At 45.1% G+C, this 16895-nt stretch overlaps 1 protein-coding gene across 2 annotated transcripts in view; it reads left to right on the forward strand.

Moving 5' to 3' along the window:
• The window catches only part of NUDT3 (nudix hydrolase 3), a 123514-nt gene extending 106836 nt beyond the window's left edge, over positions 1-16678 (forward strand). Inside the window, exons 3-5 of one of the 2 annotated variants that reach the window (XM_070360802.1) lie at positions 2737-2781; positions 4257-4341; positions 8562-16678. In XM_070360802.1, coding sequence (XP_070216903.1) covers positions 2737-2781; positions 4257-4341; positions 8562-8740 — 309 coding nt within the window. In that variant the 3' untranslated portion in view covers positions 8741-16678. The remainder of the gene's footprint in view (positions 1-2736; positions 2782-4256; positions 4342-8561) is intronic. The other variant, XM_070360803.1, reaches the window with a different exon arrangement.
• Positions 16679-16895: the final 217 nt, after the last annotated feature.

The raw sequence follows: 16895 nt of genomic DNA on the forward strand, positions 1-16895 counted from the left end.
TAAAGCCAAATTTTAAAAACTGATAAATTAGGAACATTTCTTTGCTTTTAATGTAGATAATACTGTAGATAAGATAGAATCACCTTAGATAGAATTCCCCCAAGTAGATCTCCTGAATATTAGAATAAAACTTGAAAGAAACATTTAAGGAACAAATAAAACTATTGTTGATTTGAAGTAATTAATTAGACTAATTAGAAGTAAAAATATATGCCACTGAATTTCAGTGTACAGATGACAGCATTATTTGATTTACCTTAGACAATAAAAATGCATCTATTTCATTAAGAAAAAAACGCTTTTATATTTTTCCTAACTGCCTCTGCTGCTGCTGCTGCTAAGTCACATCAGTCGTGTCCGACTCTGTGCGACCCCATAGATGCCAGCCCAACAGGCTCCCCCGTCCCTGGGGTTCTCCAGGCAAGAACACTGGAGTGGGTTGCCATTTCCTTTTCCAATGCATGAACTGCCTCTAACACAGAGTAAATCATAGAAACATATTGGTGTTGAATGCAGAAATTACTATAATTAAAAGTTTTAAATAAATTATATGTATTGTCATAATATTAAGATGATTTATGCCCTTAAAATTTGAAGAGTATTTCCTTTTCTGTACTTTGTTTTCGTTAAGAAGAATAAATAATTGAACAGTGACTGCTGAAGAGACGTCTTTTCCACTTTGCAGAAGAGAAATGTGAACGGTGTTCTGTGAACCTCTAGCAGTCGTCCTTGTGCTGCCCCCTCTCCCAGCCTGCCTCGGGCCTGCCCCCCCTGCAGCCTGGCAGCTCTGCTCCCGGGCCCTGTCAGAGGCGGCCTGTGGCAGGTGACAGGTGACTCCTCTCAGGAGCCCATCTGAGCGCATTTGGGCGGCCTTGGACCAGAGACCAGCGCTGGCTTTCCAGATGAGCATAGCCTGCCAGCTCGTCCCACTTGTCCAGGTAGCTTCATTGGTTAATTCATGCAGTCCAACCTAGCTAGTCTTATCTGGCTGTGGAGTGCAATTATTTCTGAAAATGTAGAAAAGCAGTTTAAATAAGAAAAGGTACACATTTGCATTCAAGTAGACCAAAAGCCACATGGGGAAAAGAAGGGAGAAAGAAACAAACATGTTGGCAAGAGAAAGGAAAATAATTCGTTGACAGATAATTAGCAAAAATTAATTTCAAAATATAGCTCATCCAGGAATCTAGACCTTTGAATTGGCTTCTATTGTTTCTATTATTAAATATCTCTAAATAACTTTTAGGGAACTTATTTAAAATTTTTGTTCATTCTGTACAAACATACTGAGCTCCTACTGTGTTTAGAAAGTATATTTGCCTTATTTTTTTTAATGTATTGTACAAAATAACATGGCAGTTGTAGTAAAAAACAAGTTACTGCATCCTCCATGCATTTCCAAAAAGCTAAAAAGACATAGCCTGACCCAAAAGCAAAGTGGATGCCTCCTTAGATCAGAAACAGCAGAATTGCAGAAGGGCAGAGGACAGTTGCAGCCTGCGTGGCCTTGGTTGGCTGGCAGTTGAAGCCCTTGGAGTAAGGGTGAGGTCCTGCCTGATGGAAAGGACACCAGGAGCTGAGACTCAGCAAGACACGGGCCCAGGGAGGGCAAGGACACAGCTGCGGCGCAGCCGAGGGCGGGCTGTGCGGCAGCGCTCCCGTATTCCTGTGGAGCAGGAGCCCTAAACTGCCACTCTGGAGAGCCTCTGACAGCAACATCACAAATAGAATGTGAATTATTTATTAACTTCAGATGAAATGAATGTTATAGCATGACCTGATAAACTAAATATGTTCAGGATGCTCAAAAAAATAAAAGAATAACTTCTATTTTAAAAGAACAACAACAACAACAAAATCATGGAAGCAAAGGTGTCCATAATGGAAACAGGTAGATATACACAGATATGAAAGATATCAAATAAAAAAGGGACTAGAAATGGATAACTTTATCCAGGATATGGTTGAAAAGTAAATTAGTAAATTGGAATATATCGAAAAGTTCACCTATAATGCATCAGAAAGACACAGATCTTAAAAAAAAAAAAAAAAAAAGACTGATGGAATAAACATTGTATTTACTGCAGAAGCCTAACCACTGTGTAAAGTTGCCCTCTCCCCATCATTCTCTGTCTATCACATGCTCTGTGCATTCCTGTCATAAAACTGGTGATTTAGCAGAATTACCCGGACTGTGTTTTTGTTGACTTGACCGCTTTGCTGTGCTCCTGCTGGGTGCTGAGCTCTGTTCTGGACGTACAGTGTACAGACAGCCAAGAACACGTCAGATAAGGGTCTTATTCTCATGCAACTTGAGTTCTAGCCTATTCATCACTGTACCTCTGGCATCTGCACCACTATTTGGCTCAGATTAGGCATTCTGTCTATATTGGTGAATGAATGGGCAAATGACCGAAGTAATTCCTGCCTCAGCGTATCTTTGGTATGGCTGTGGCCTTGCTTGTTGCTCTGTTTGGCCAGTTTTGCAGTGGTGAGAGGCCTGGAAAGGAGAGGAGGACTTTCTCCCCAGAGCATACCCTACTCCTTTCAGTCTGTGACCCCGAGAACACACTGTTAGCACTCCCACAGACCTGGGGTCCACCTGAGCTGTGTCCTCTTGCTTTTTACTTCTGTTTTACAGTTTACTTCTGTTTTACAGATTAGTCGAGAAGATTCAGAATGAGACCAGCACTGTAAGCAATGTCAACGCACACATTTTTCTTTTTTCTTTTTCAGGCTGGAGTAAAAGGGACATTGGGAAGATTAGTTGGAATTTTTGAGGTAAATCTGTTAAAATCTTTGGTGCAATCGGTATTATATTAATAACCATATATATCTTGACCTTTAGACAATTCAGACTTCTGTAACAAAGATACCAGAAATTGGGTGGCTTATAAACAATAGAAACTGATTCCTAGGAAGTCCAAGATAAAGGCGCGAGCAAATTCAGTGTCTGGTGAGGACCCCCTTCCTAGTTCATAGACAGCTGTTGCTTTGTGTTCTTGGATGGCAGAGAAGGAACCAAACATCTCTAGGGTCTGTTTTATAAGAACACTAATTCCATTCATGAGGGTCATCTGTCATAACCCAGTCACCTCCCACTGTCTCCACTTCCTGATACCATTACCTTGGGGCTTAGGATTTCAACATGAAATTGGGGTGGTGTTAGCGGGGGTGGCTCAGATGGTAAAGTATCTGCCTGCAATGTGGAAGACCCGGGTTCGATCCCTGGGTCTGGAAGATCCCCTGAAGAAGGAAATGGCAACCCACTCCCGTATTCTTGCCTGGAAAATTCCATGGACGGAGGAGCATGGTAGGCTACAGTCCATGGGGTTGCAAAATGTCGGACACGACTGAGCAACTTCGCTTCGCTTTCTGGCGGGGACATAAACACTGTCCATTACTGTCTTTTTTTTTTTTTTTTTTTTTGACCATGTGGGATCGTAGTTCCCTGATCAGGGATCAAGCCTGTACCCCCTGCACTGGGAGTTCAGAGTCTTAACCACTGGACTGCCACAGAAGTCCCCATTGCAGTCTTCATCTGGGAAAGATGCCATCTTTGTTTCACCAAGTTTTCAAAACCATGCAGCACCAGGAGAGAATACTGTGCTTTCAAGTCTTTTAAAATCCCATTAATCTCCTCCGTACAGCTAGAATTATGTGTAAGAACTGTTTTTCCCATCTCTACCTCTCTTCCTCTCCTCAAGATGTGAGAAGGGGTAGATAATGAGGAGACAGGAGAAAGAGGAGATGAGCAGCTGCAGCAGAAGAGCCTAACAAGCACTTAGGCTAGAGTAGGGATTTGGAGAAAGTCAGAAATCGGGATAAAGATGAGCAGGGCTAATAGGAGGAGGGGCCATGTGTGAGGTAATCAGCTGGCTTGCGTGAATGGGCCCTCTGCCCATCACAGTCTCTTTATTTTTCTGCTGTGCTAACTAGTTAAATGTACTTCATACCTTTTCTCAAGAGGTCCCCGATCCTTTTCTCAGTATTTTTGAGAAGTTGCTTTTTAGGGAGAAGAAGGAAAAACCAGGGTGTAAAGCCTTGGCTTTGGAAGCCCAGCCAAAGAGCTCACCCTCTGATTCAAGCGTGGCATGTTTTAAGTAGGCCAGCTGGCGCCATTCCATATCTGATTGTCGGACGACAAAAGTAAAAGAAGTCCTTGGATCTGAGCTCCCTGGACATATGCATAGAGTCTGTTTCGTTTCTCAGCTCTCTAAGGAAAAACTCTCTGTCCCTCTCTTTCTGCCCTTCAGAACCAGGAGAGGAAGCATAGAACGTATGTCTATGTGCTCATTGTCACAGAAGTGCTGGAAGACTGGGAAGACTCGGTCAGCATCGGTAAGTTGTCTCCAGATGGCCTCCCAAGAGCTCTCACGACTGGCCTTGGCCACACTGCAGCTCTTTACCCAGAAGCACAGGCGAGAGCCTGATAAAGAAAAGAAATAACAGAAGGATGTGTTTAAATAAGCATGTCTGTTTTTGAACTTGTGAAAAGTACTATTATATTTTTAAATGTTTAAAAGGAAGCTGAAGTTGGATGCATAGTCAACAATTAGAGACAAGGCCCATAAGAATAAAACCAGAATTGGATTTTTCTAAAACCAAATTGGATCCTCCCAAGCAGATATTAATCGTGGCCTCTACATTGCTAGGCTTTCTGTTGGCCACTGACCCCCAGTGAGAGCAGGACTGCAGCTGTTGTTGCGATGCTTATTCATATTGTTGGAGGAAACTGACTTCAGTGGTGTGAGCCCTCCCTCCAGAGCTGTGTAGTAGGTGCAGAGTGGTGGGAGTACCTGGAAACTACCGGTTACATTCATGTTACCCTTGAGGTGAACTCGCCTTTTCTCCTAAGGAGCCATTTTCAGTGATCCCAGATCGGTTGTGTGTATATATATATCTTTTGACCTAAAAAGTGAGGTAATTTAATGATTGGTTCATGGTTTTAATCTTTGAGCTCTGAAGGAAAAGCCTAGAAAAACATAAAATTAATTTACTTTCTGTTATAATTTTGGCAAATAGAATTTACTTATCAGAACCTCTCAGTTGTTAGCACGTGCTTCGCCATCGTGCCTGTCAGCACTGTTGATCTGGACATTTCACGGCCTTTCAGTTTTTAGTTGCTTTGTATTTGATAAGAATGCAGTAAGCTTAAGTATAAATAAATTTGGTGAGGGGCTATTAAAAATAGACTCTTTGATAGCTGGTGTTGGGGCCAGAGATGAGTGTGGTGTGGCAGGCCCTGTCCTCAGACTACTCTGTTGGGTCCGAGTTGTACACTTGTGATACTCATTTTTAAGGCACCATTGCTCTGATAACAGCCAAACAAGCCCGTCACCTGTGCTCCTGCTGAGAATTGACCCTAATGAAACTATCTAAAATACGTTTTAGATAGCTAACAGGGAGTAAGCCTGTTAGCCTTTCTTCACATAAGCCATTTTCAGGTGAAAAATTGGGTCTTAAAATATACAGGTCAGTGAATGACAAGTGATCCAAGGTCCATTCATCTGATGGAATGTTAGGCAGCTGTTACACACATACTTATGAAAGCTGTGTGCCACAGAGAAGTGCTTATGAGACTGAGTAGGTGAATGAAAACAGGGTATAGAATTATGTGTATACTAATTAAGGCTACATCAAAATAGGAATTTGAAATGTAAACAAAGATGAGGTACTGGTTTTCACCTAAAGAATTGGCAGTGACAAACAGCAGTTACCAACGCTGGCAGAAGTGTGGTGAGACTGACGTTCTGGCACAGAAGCAGGATTGGGGATCAGCACGTCCTTTCTGGAAGGCTATTTGGCATGTCACTAGCCATATAAGGTTCAGATTTTTTTAAATTGTAGCATTCTTTATAATAATTAAAATAGCAGGCTGTTGATGTCCAGTGGTGGAGAAACAGTTAAGTGAATGACGTTACATCCATACTAGACAGTGTATCACAACCACTACGTGTCATACTGAGAAGAGTGCTTAAGAAGCAGCGTGAAGTGGAAAAGCAGCAGCAACAGCCATAATAACGCATTGTCTTACAGCATGTACTTTGTGCCAGGTATTGTTCAAGTGCTTGACGTAGTACCCCTCACAGCAGACTTGTGAGATAAGTACTGTTGATTATCTCTGTTTTATAGAGGAGGAAAGAGGGGCACAGAAAGGCTCAGTAACTTGCCCAAGCCTGGGTGGCTGATTAGGGCCTTTGATATGACTGGAGCCCAGCAGATTAGCATCAGCGTCCATGTTCCCAACAGCAGCACTCTGTCAGGGCCTCCAAGGAATTCAGAGCACCTTAAAGCATGATCCCAATTATAATTGTTGAGATAGCTGTGTCTTTTTCAAATAAGGTGAAAGATAAGCAAATGCACTAAGGTAGTAAGAGTAGTTACTTCTAGTTTGTAAGATTACAGGTAATTATCTTGTTCTTTATGCTTGCTTCTGTTTTTCCCAGTTTTAACCAATGATCTTTTGTTAGCTTTGTCAGAGAAAAAATAATAAAGGATTTTAAAACATGCATTTGAAAAAATTTTTGAAATACACTGAAAAGTTAATAGTAATTATATTGAGATTATATTTTCCTCTTTTTAAGAAAATATTTTCTTTACTGTAGATACATCACTCTTTTTATTTATTTTTGGCTGCGCTGGGTCTTCAGTGCTGTGCCCAGGCTTTTCCTGGTTGCAGCGAGCAGGCGCGCCTCTTCGTTGCTGTGCTTGGGCATCTCACTGTGGTGTCTTCTCTTGTGGAGCACAGGCTCCAGGCACTCAGGCTCCACTGGTTGCAGCACATGGGCTCAGTAGTCGTGGCTCACAGGCTTAGTTGCTTCGAAACATGTGGAATCTTCCTGGACCAGCGATCAAACCTGTGTTCCCTTCATTGGGAGGCAATTCTTACCCTCTGTACTACCAGGGAAGTCCACTCTTTTTTTTTTTTTTTTCCCCAACTATCCCTTTCAGCATCTTTTTTTTTTTTTTTTTATTTATATTTGGCTGTGTTGAGTCTTAGTTGCATCGTGTGGGATCTTTATTGTGGCACACAGGCTCTCTAGTTGTGGTTCTTGGGCTCAGTTGCTCCTTGGCGTGTGGGATCTTAGTTTCCCTATCAGGGATCAAACTCATGTCCCTTGCATTGCAAGGTGGATTCTTAACCAGTAGACAATCACGGAAATCCCAGATATATCACTCTTAGACAGGATTTTTAAAATAAATACCTGGTTACAGGTCAGCCATCCCAGTAATTCTGGAAGCTGCATCAGCTTCATGTCTATTTTTGCGGGCGATGGGAATGCTGGCTGGGCTTCAGGCACGTATGTGTCAGCCACGGAAGGCCAGAGGCCCAGGAGCTGGAGAAACAGCTAGCAGTGGTTCTTTCTAGAGTACAAGCTTCACACCGTTACTCTCAGTTCTTCAGTTTTCTTACCTGTTTTCTGCATTAGGCATTGGTATAGTATTTGACACATACAAAGTGTGCTTCCGTCACCCTTGTTAGAAAAGAAAATAGGAAAAATATATTTATTAAATGTTGATAACCATTCTGGCTCTTTTGTACTATGTAGAAATATCAGTCAATGTGAACACTAAATATTCATGGGAAGGACTGAAGTTGAAGCTGAAGCTCCAGTACTTCAGCTACCTAATGGTGGTGGTGGTGGTGGTTGAGTTGCTAAGTTGTGTCCTACTCTTGTGACTCCATGGACTGTAGCCCGCCAGGCTCCTCTGTCCATGGGATTTTCCAGGCAAGAATACTGGAGTGGATTGCCATTTCCTTCTCCAGGGGACCTTCCAGACCTAGGAGTCGATCCTAGTGTCCTGCATTGCAGGCAGATTCTTCACTGAGCTATGGTGGAGGTCACCTGATGAGAAGAGCTAACTCATTGGAAATGACCCTGCTGCTGGGAAAGATCAAAGGCACGAGGAGAAGGGAGCAACAGGATGAGACATGGTTGGATGGCATCACCGACTTAATGGACATGAGTTTGAGCAAACTCCAGGAAATAGTGAAGTACAGAGAAGCTTGGCATGCTGCAGTTCATGGGGTCGCAAAGAATTGTACTCAATTTAGCACCTGAATAACAAGAACAGCAACAGAAATGTCAGATCACTGTGTTGTATACCTGGAACTCATATACTGTGTTTTGGGTCATTTGTACTTCTGTTTAAAAAAGGAAAGAAGGACTTCGCTGGTGGTCTAGCAGTTAAGAGTCTGCCTACCAGTGCAGGCAACATGAGTTTGATCCCTGGTCCAGGAACATTCCACGTGCCTTGGAACAGCTACTGAAGCATGCACGCCCTAGAGCCCCTGCAGCAAGAGAACCAGCCCCAACGAGAAGCCTGCGTGCTGCAGTGGAGTATTGCCCCCACTATCTGCAGCTAGAGACAGCCCTCGCGCAGCAGCGAGACCCAGTGCAGCCATAAATAAATAAATAACTTTAAAAAGAAAAGAAAAACATTAATGACAGTCGTTTCTGTGGGTTTTTTCCCTGTGTTTTCTCAAAAGTGACAGGATCAGAAACCTGCGGCTGCTTCCCTTGTGTACTAATTTCTTTTACTCTCTGCCTCCACAGGAAGGAAGCGGGAATGGTTTAAAATAGAAGATGCCATAAACGTGCTGCAGTGTCACAAACCGGTGCAGGCCTCGTATTTTGAAACGTTGAGACAAGGCTACTCAGCCAACAACGGCACCCCGCTCGTGGCCCCCACATACTCAGTATCTGCTCAGAGCTCGATGCCGGGCATCAGATGACTGAAGATTTCCTGTAAGAGAAGTGGAAATTGGAAATGAGACTGAAGTGCAGGTCTTCCCTCTCACCCTTGCTCTTTCACCTCTCCTCACAGGCCTCCTCGTTCAAATAGGGCATGATGGGCAGCAGAGAAAGGGTTTATTGATAATGTTGCTGTTTGGTGTTAAGTGATGGGGCTTTTTCTTCTCTTTTTATTGAGGGGGTGGGGGTTGGGTATGTAATTTGTAAGTACTTTTGTGCATGATCTGTCTCTCCCTTTTCACACCCCTACAACTCTCTAAAGAGGCAAACAGCCTTCCCTCTGCCTTGGATTCTGAAGTGTTCCTGTTTGTCTCATCCCAGCCCTGGCCAGATTTTTTTTTTTTATTAAAAGATATCCAATATGAGATGAACCCTTTCAAGAATTTGTCCCATGATGTGCTGTTCAGTCCAGTAGGTTGGTCACTTTCACTGCAGGGTGCATTTATCTACACATTATATACTGGACATATAATATGTAAATAAATGACTTTTAGAAGAGGCATTTGTTTTAATTTTTCAAGGTTTTAGTTTTCAAATTGGGGTGTTTCTGAAGTGGAGAGCCTCACAATTCATTAGCTTTTTCATTTTTGATGCTAGTGGCTAGGTGAGTTTCCCCGCCCTCTCCTTTCCCCAGTTGCTGGTGTAGTTACATAGGGTCCGGGAAGGGTTTAGCTGCTTCATAGTCTCCCAGGACTCACGCCTTCTCTTCTCGAAGCTGTGTTTCCACGCCAAGAAAGAAACAGGAAGAAACCTATTTTGTTTTTTATTACCAAGCCAGGAGCAAATGGCCTCAGCTCAGATCCGGAGAAACAATGCTAGAAATTGAATTCCTCCTATGTGTTGACAATAGGGATTTGAACTGGATTCTTGGGATTACTATCAAAAAAACTGGAGCATCGAGCACTGTTTCTCTCCTGCTGGTTTGGAGTTTTTTCCATAATGCTACTTACCGCCTACAGCAGCCTCTCTCCCTGTGCGTCCATGCCTTACACTGCACGGAGCTGGACATGGTCCTTGTGCCGGAAGCATCCAGCTGTGCTTGGCAGGCGCAGCTGCACAGCCCTGTCCCGTTCTGGGTAACCATGTTACGTTCCTGAAAAGTACACAGGAGGAAAATTCAGATGTTTGCTTGTCTTTGTAATGTTATAGCACTTGTAATTACACCATGGAGCATGCTCAGAAATATTAAATTTGTCTCCCACCAGGATGTGAAAGGTCCATCGTCTGCTGAGAAGTGGTACGGGAGAATGCTTAATCATTTACTAGAACGGCTACATGATGCATTGGCTCACTGCAGACTGTCTTGTTGGTTTTTGATACAGGTTGGATGCTGGCTTCATTTGCCAATTGTGTTGTTTACTAGACAAGCGCACAGAAAAGGGTCTAGAGACTGGGGGTGGAGCGGGGGGACCCTGATCAATCCCTGGCTTTGGGACAGGAGTTTATTGCTAAACTGTTAGTGGCATCTCCTTTGTCAAAACACGGCTGAGATGTGAAATTAAAATCGTAGTTCTCTTTATTTAAAAAATCTAATAAATACTCAAACTTTGAAAAACTTTTGTTCTTCCCTCCCGCTAAAAGAAATGTGTATATCTGGTAGGCCTGGTCATTTAACGTTCAACGTTTTGGGGAGCGTCAGTTGAACTTTAATTTGCTATCAGTTCTCAGTTTGCATCTTCTCTCCCAGTCTTAAAACACAGAGCCAAAAAGCAGGGCTGGCAGTTTCCTTAGCGCCACTCTACCTCTGGGAAAGGAATCCTGTCCCCACGGAAGGGTCCCAGTGGATAGAAAGCACCACGGGATTTGAGTCTAAATGCCAACTCACTGCCCACGTGTTCTACTTGAAATGAACACACTGCTACTTATCACCTGATTTGGAGCATTCTGGGGTTTTCTCCAAATAAATAAAAGGGGCTGTAAAATAAATTCAACTAAGCGCTAAATGGAATCCCCAAAACACAGTCTTCCAAATAAATTCTGCCTTTATGATACAGAAAGTGCTTTGCAGGAAAACAGTCAGTACTCCTGAAATAGGAACTGCAGTGTTAATAATAATTTGTGCATTTTTAGTGATCTGAAGTTTTCACTGGGCTGGTGTAATAATACACTACCCTACAAAATCCAGTTTGGATTGTTGTTGGTGTCTTTGGGTCAGGAACATGAACTGTGCCAAGAAGTATTTTTCAGTCATGAATAGATCCCATTAATGCAGTTAACTGGAGAGATTGTGCTGCTGCTTCCTCAACTGACAAAAGGAGGCTTTGTCCAACACCAGAATTGTTGAAACTGGTGCTTTTGTCTGTTGCACTGGGATTCTGATGGCCGGGGCTTGGTGTCTGTCCCTCCCTGGCACCATCAACACCATGGCTGTCTCCTGATGTGTGGTAGAGCCCTGTCGTGATAGGTTACTTGGACGCATGGTCGCAGTAGCCTTCCTGTCTCCCCCAAAGAAAACAAAACAGAGAAAGCACCAGGCTTACCTTACTTGCAGAATGTTCCAACAACACTGATTTGCCATTAATTCTGCAAGTACTTACCTTCTTCAGGCTTGGCAGAAACAGATTCCTTCCTGTGTTCAGGGCAGACATAAAGTCTCTTTCTTAAAGTGAACGGACATGTCTTAGAATCTGACTATTACTGGAGTGTCCATTGGAGTCCACCATACTCAGGATGGAGAAAGATAGCGATAGAATTTTTTAAATTTAAATTTGTTCATAATTTGAAGCCCTTGGGGAAACATCAGTGAGATCATGACATTTTTTTTTTTTTTTGGAACAGGACTCTGTGTGTGTGTGTGTGTGTGTGTGTGTGTGTGTGTAAGAGAGAAAGAGAAGGACTACTAGAGGTCAGCCACTTTGGGTTTTTTGTAGCCTCTAGGATAGTGCAGCCCGTGTGTGTGTGTGTGTGTGTGTGTGTGTGTGTGTGTGTGTGTGTGTGTGTAAGAGAGAAAGAGAAGGACTACTAGAGGTCAGCCACTTTGGGTTTTTTGTAGCCTCTAGGATAGTGCAGCCCATGAAACAGAAGTCTTGATTTTTCTCACAGCAAACATCACAGGATGGAAAAGTTGCAGGATTGACTGTGGTTTTTACAAATGTCTGCTGCCCTATCTGCCCTGTGTGAAGAGGGCTCCCGCACTGCTGGGTCTGAGCTGAGGCCATCTGGAGGGGTGAGAGGTGGGGAAGTGTTACCTGCTGGTAGGCGCAGCAAGGCCTGGGAGGTGGCTTGGCCACAGGGCTTCCCCCCACAGGATTGTGTTGTGAGAGCTACGCAAAGGGAGGCCCGAGTCCTTGCTGCCGGCAGCCTCCGTGAGTAGAGAGGGTCACTGCCCTCTGAGAGTGTTTGCAGTTTTTTGTACTCTTGTTGCTACATAGTCAGGTTGCTTCATGGCAGAGAAATAGTTCTGTTTTGATGTTGGGAGTCAGCCCATGTAAAGTCTCTCACACTCGCTTAGAAGAAGTCACCTTGAATTCTAGAAGGAAAAGTTCCCCACAAAACCACGCTTCCTCTTCCCTTTTCTCTCCTCCACGTACAGTGCTCGTTGGGGGCTGCTTCTGAACGTCCTCAGCCAGACGGGTCTTCTGCTGACCTGGGTGTGTTCGTCATTCCCATCCAGTGCTGTATTCACACCTCTGTTCATCTCCCCACCTGATCTTTTTTCTTAAACAGCTTAGCCTGAGCCATATTTTTTTGTTTGTTTAGTTTACAAAAAAGGCTTTAATAACCACAATGTGATTTTTGCCACAACTGTATGATTTTTTAATATTTCCGAAGTGTTCTCTCAGCCCATCCTAGTTAACAGTCAATGAAGAACTAAAATAACCTGGAGAAATCTCCACATGGAGGTAAATTTTTGCTTCGAGAGAAGCAAGAGTTAGATAGTGTAGCTTCATCTTGACCCCAAGTACAGGCACATCAATATCTTTTCAAAGAAATAGACATGCAGGACGGTCAGCTCAAGCAGTTCTAGGGAGAGGAGATTGTTGGGGATTCAGTGATGCAGGTGGCTCCTCGGGTTCTTGTTCTTGAAGACTTTAAAAGAGGTCAGTCCTGAGGCTGTGCGTGCGTACTGCCCAGTTCGGGTGGGAGTTGTTCCTTCCGAGCCCTGATGGGTTGGAGCCTGTTTCCACAAGGCTGTGCAGCCTTTGACCTTAGTGGTCCCAGCCTTGCCCCATCAGGGCACCCCCTTCACCTGGAGTAGGTGGGAAAGTACCCCAGAGTCAGTCTCTGTGCTCTGGGGTGAGCTTGTCACAGAGTCCACACCATCCCTAAGAGCTGTGTTTTCCATGTCAGCTTAGATGTCACCTAAAGCAGTGAGACATTCTAGATTTTCAAGTAAATTGTAAACTGCCAAATACTGCAATCTTTAGACTATACTACATCCTGTGAGGTCATCACAAGTCCTGGGAACCTGGAGATTTTAGGCGGACTCTCCTTGGGAAGCCAGGAGCCTTCCATTTCTGCCTCTGAAAGGGCAGCTTCGCACTCTGACAGTGTTTTTCCATTAGCTTGATAACCTTTCAGGATGGAGAATGCCTAGTCAGGCCATCTGAAAAAAATGATACGTCTCACCTTCAGATTAATCCAATTGTTGTCCTCCTAATCCCCTTAAACATTAATAAATACAGAAAGAAAGAATACCATTTGGTGTTGATTCTAACGGACTACTTGAGCTGAGGCCAACAGTCACATGATTGATCTCATGTGTCTCTGCAGCATGAAGCTTTCGGAGTGAAAAGGCATGTTCCTCCCCTGAAGCTTTGTTTATCGTGATGATTTGTGAGCCTGAGCTTGTCTTTGAGAATGGGACTGTCCACCTGGCAAGGGGAGTGCCCGGAAAAGCCGCCTTGACTCGGAACTGAGCGCCCCAGGAGGGCCTCTGCAGGAGAGGGAAGTGCTTCTGGCTGAAAAAGCAAGGGTAATATCTAGGAGGTAGCGAGTCACTGTTTCTGTTCCTCTGATCAGTTGTTTAGTTAAATAGGTTTCCTTCGGTTTACATTCCCAGTTCTTAACCCCAAACAGGGGCCACTAGAACAGCAAAAAAGGCATTTAAACCCCTGGAGATAGGCTCTAAAAGATACAAAGGCAGCGGTCTTGTCATTTTCCAGGTTCATCTCCATTTCAATGTGCTACCCATCCTCCCACCCCTACTGCCGCCAGGCCAGAGGTGAAGATTCTATTAATCCTTGAGTTGGGGAACATAAATTCTGGTCTGGAACACTTACCTACTAAATGGCTCACCATCTGTGAACTGTGTTATCTGTGGGATGAACCTTTCAAGGAACTTTCCAACAATACAGTAACATCATTCGTGCGGGCTTGAGGTCCCAGGCAGGCGTTAAGATCAAAACCTTAAGGCTTTGCAACTCCTCAGGAAAAAAGCAAGATGCCCCAGTCCTGATGCTGGGCCTCAAGACCGGACTCCCCCGTCTGTAGAGTGGGTAAGTGGCTCACCTTTAGGAAGTCATTTCTCCAGTGAGGTGGACTGTAGATTCCTGCAGGAAGTGATATCGATATGAGCCCAGCCATCTGAACACCCTGTGCTAATTAGAACAGCAATAGATCCACGTAGCCTCCTACACCCCATTTCTGTCCCATTGGGTAGAAAACAGGATTTCAGGGTTAAGGCTTGGTCTTGCATAACAGATATGACTTACGCCAGGGAAGGTACAGGCTGACTTTGGAGACGCACAGAACCAGCACAGGTAGGCCTGCTCCACCCAGGGTCACCATGGGGGCCTGGCCGACGTTAGGGTCTTGGGGAGTTTCCAGAGCTCTGAGGGGAGGTAAGGACTTTGAGGGCCCTCTCAGGCCAGCACGCAGCTTGGTTACGGGAGGGAGTGGATACAGAAGGGAGCGGCAGGTGTCTGAGCCACGTGCATAGACCCAGACTTGCCCTTCGGCCTCCTCCCACATGACTGAGAGCATTTTTTGCTCAGAACCCAAAGGGACTTTCTCCAAAATCCTCCGTTAGCCAGATCCTCTGCTGCTGTGTTAGCCTCTGAGAACCTGCCCCTGTCACTCGCCTGTGCACGGACACAGGCGTGCTGCCCAGGGCACAGGTGCGCAAGGTCATTCAGGGCCCAGCAGCCACATGGTGCTGCGTTTCGTTTTGTAGTTAGAAAACCAGTGGGTCCACTCTTGTAAAAGAGACAGTGTGGGGTGCGGCTGTATACATGTCAGGTCTGCTTTTATTGTTTTATAGTCTGAAAGCATTCAGACTGGTTTATAATTGAACAAAAAGTTGGTGGTTAGAATAAGTAAAATGTCAGTGCATCTGTCTTAAGAAAGATAACTACCAGATTGCCATGTGTTTAAGGAGGCAGTAGCATTTAAGGGTGTTGTCACAGAAAAGCAGGCATCTCTGGCTGCCCGTTATAGTAGCATCTTTATACTTGCTTCTGTATAAAGAGCCCAGTTTTTAGTTCAGGGACCTTTCTCACATCCTGCCCATTGGCCCTGGCAGGGGATGGGCTCTGAGGAAGCAGTGAGGCCCCAGCCCTGTTCTCTGAGCCACAGAGTATGGTCTCAGGCAGCATAAGGCTTATTTGAGGGTTTTCCTAACCACGCTCACCTCCACTCCACTCTTGCTCCCCTTCTGTTGCAAGTGTTTTCATTGCGGCCTAGGTCCAGATCCAGGTCCAGGTGCTGTCTCCCTTTGGCCAAGTTCAACAAGTATTTCCAAGGAACCCTTTGGATGGAGGCAAAGTAGCCAAGATGTGTTGAGTTTAACTTTTTCTGAAGGACAAAGTATTTGTCCCTCCCCAGTCATGCTTATATATGTTTTGTCTGAAGCTTAAATGGCCAAGGCTCCAGGGCTGAGACAGAGAGCCAGGGACCCACACACCCAAACCAGACTGTTCTGACCCCGCCAGAAGTCTGCTTTTGTCTCCTTCCATCAGGACCACACAGAAAAGCAGACAGCTTAGCCTTCCCGGTGATCTGGTTCCTCGGTGGCCATTCTGCAGGTGAGAATGGGTCACCTGTTGAGGAGTGTGCTGAGTGTTTGTAGAAGGGGTAGAGAGCGGAAGGACCAATGAGCTAAGCCCTCACGTCCTGGGGAAAGGTGGCAGAATAATCTCGAACGAGCTCAACAGAACCAGGGAATCCAAGGAAAGGCGCCTGTTTGGGAGGAGAGGTTGGTCATGGTCCCTTAACCTCCAGGAACCTGGCGCTGTGTTGTGGAACCGGGCTTTAGGAATATTGCCCTTACCACAATCCCAGTGCGCTCTGGGACCTCGGCGCTCCCAACCCACGGGGGATGGTCTTGTTTTCCATTTATTTTCATTCCCAAAACAACCTTGCTTGGTATTGTACGGAAAATCACGTTTTCCTCTCTACCCGTTCAGAGCTACCAGGCCAGATATGGCCTGCTCCCAGTCTCTCCACAGCGTTCGCTAGGAAGGCCTTCTCAGTGCTCTTCGGGGCCAGGGGGAGGGGGACAGTCCAGAGAAGGCGGAAGGAAACTGAGTTTGCCTGCTTCCCTTTCTCTCGGAGGCCGTCCTTCGGCTTCCTTCACACCTATTTCCTGTGGGTGCAGGCAGCTGTGGAGGAGGGCTGAAAAAAAAAACCAGGTTTGGGTACGAGACAGGTACTCCAAGATTCGAGTCCCACTTCCCCCCTGTAGTAACCGGCCAGCCGCGTGTAGCTGCCCCCTTACTAAAGTATCCCCCGTGTAATGCTGGCAGCAGAGGACAGCAAAGCCCTCCCCCATAGTCTAGATGGAACCCTGGTATTATCCCTAAAATCCCACCCCCCATCCCACTCCTTGTGTAAAAACAAATGCTTTAACCCGTGAGTGTGCTGTTCCTTCCTATGTGTTAATCAGTTTTCTTTCCACTTGAACTGTGTGGGAGGGAAGGGCATTGGAACTGTAGGTTGTAATATTGTGCCAATCAATAAAAACCAGTATTTCTCACACATCCCTGCTTAATGTCTGGTCTCTTCTTTCTAGAAGTTTTCCTCAAGTCCTTCTCATCAGTCTCATTTTGATCCCCCCTCCCTCCTCTGCTGGATTCTTGAGAGTTGCCCCAGAGATCAGAGGTAGCCCCATGGATGATTTGCTCTTGAGGAAATTCAAGTGAGGAATGAAGTGAAGCCTGAGCAGGCAGAGGGAGTCAGTGCCAGGGAGTCCCCGGC

This window comes from Bos mutus, chromosome 23 (assembly GCF_027580195.1).
Source record: "Bos mutus isolate GX-2022 chromosome 23, NWIPB_WYAK_1.1, whole genome shotgun sequence".
NCBI classification, from domain to species: Eukaryota; Metazoa; Chordata; class Mammalia; order Artiodactyla; family Bovidae; genus Bos; species Bos mutus.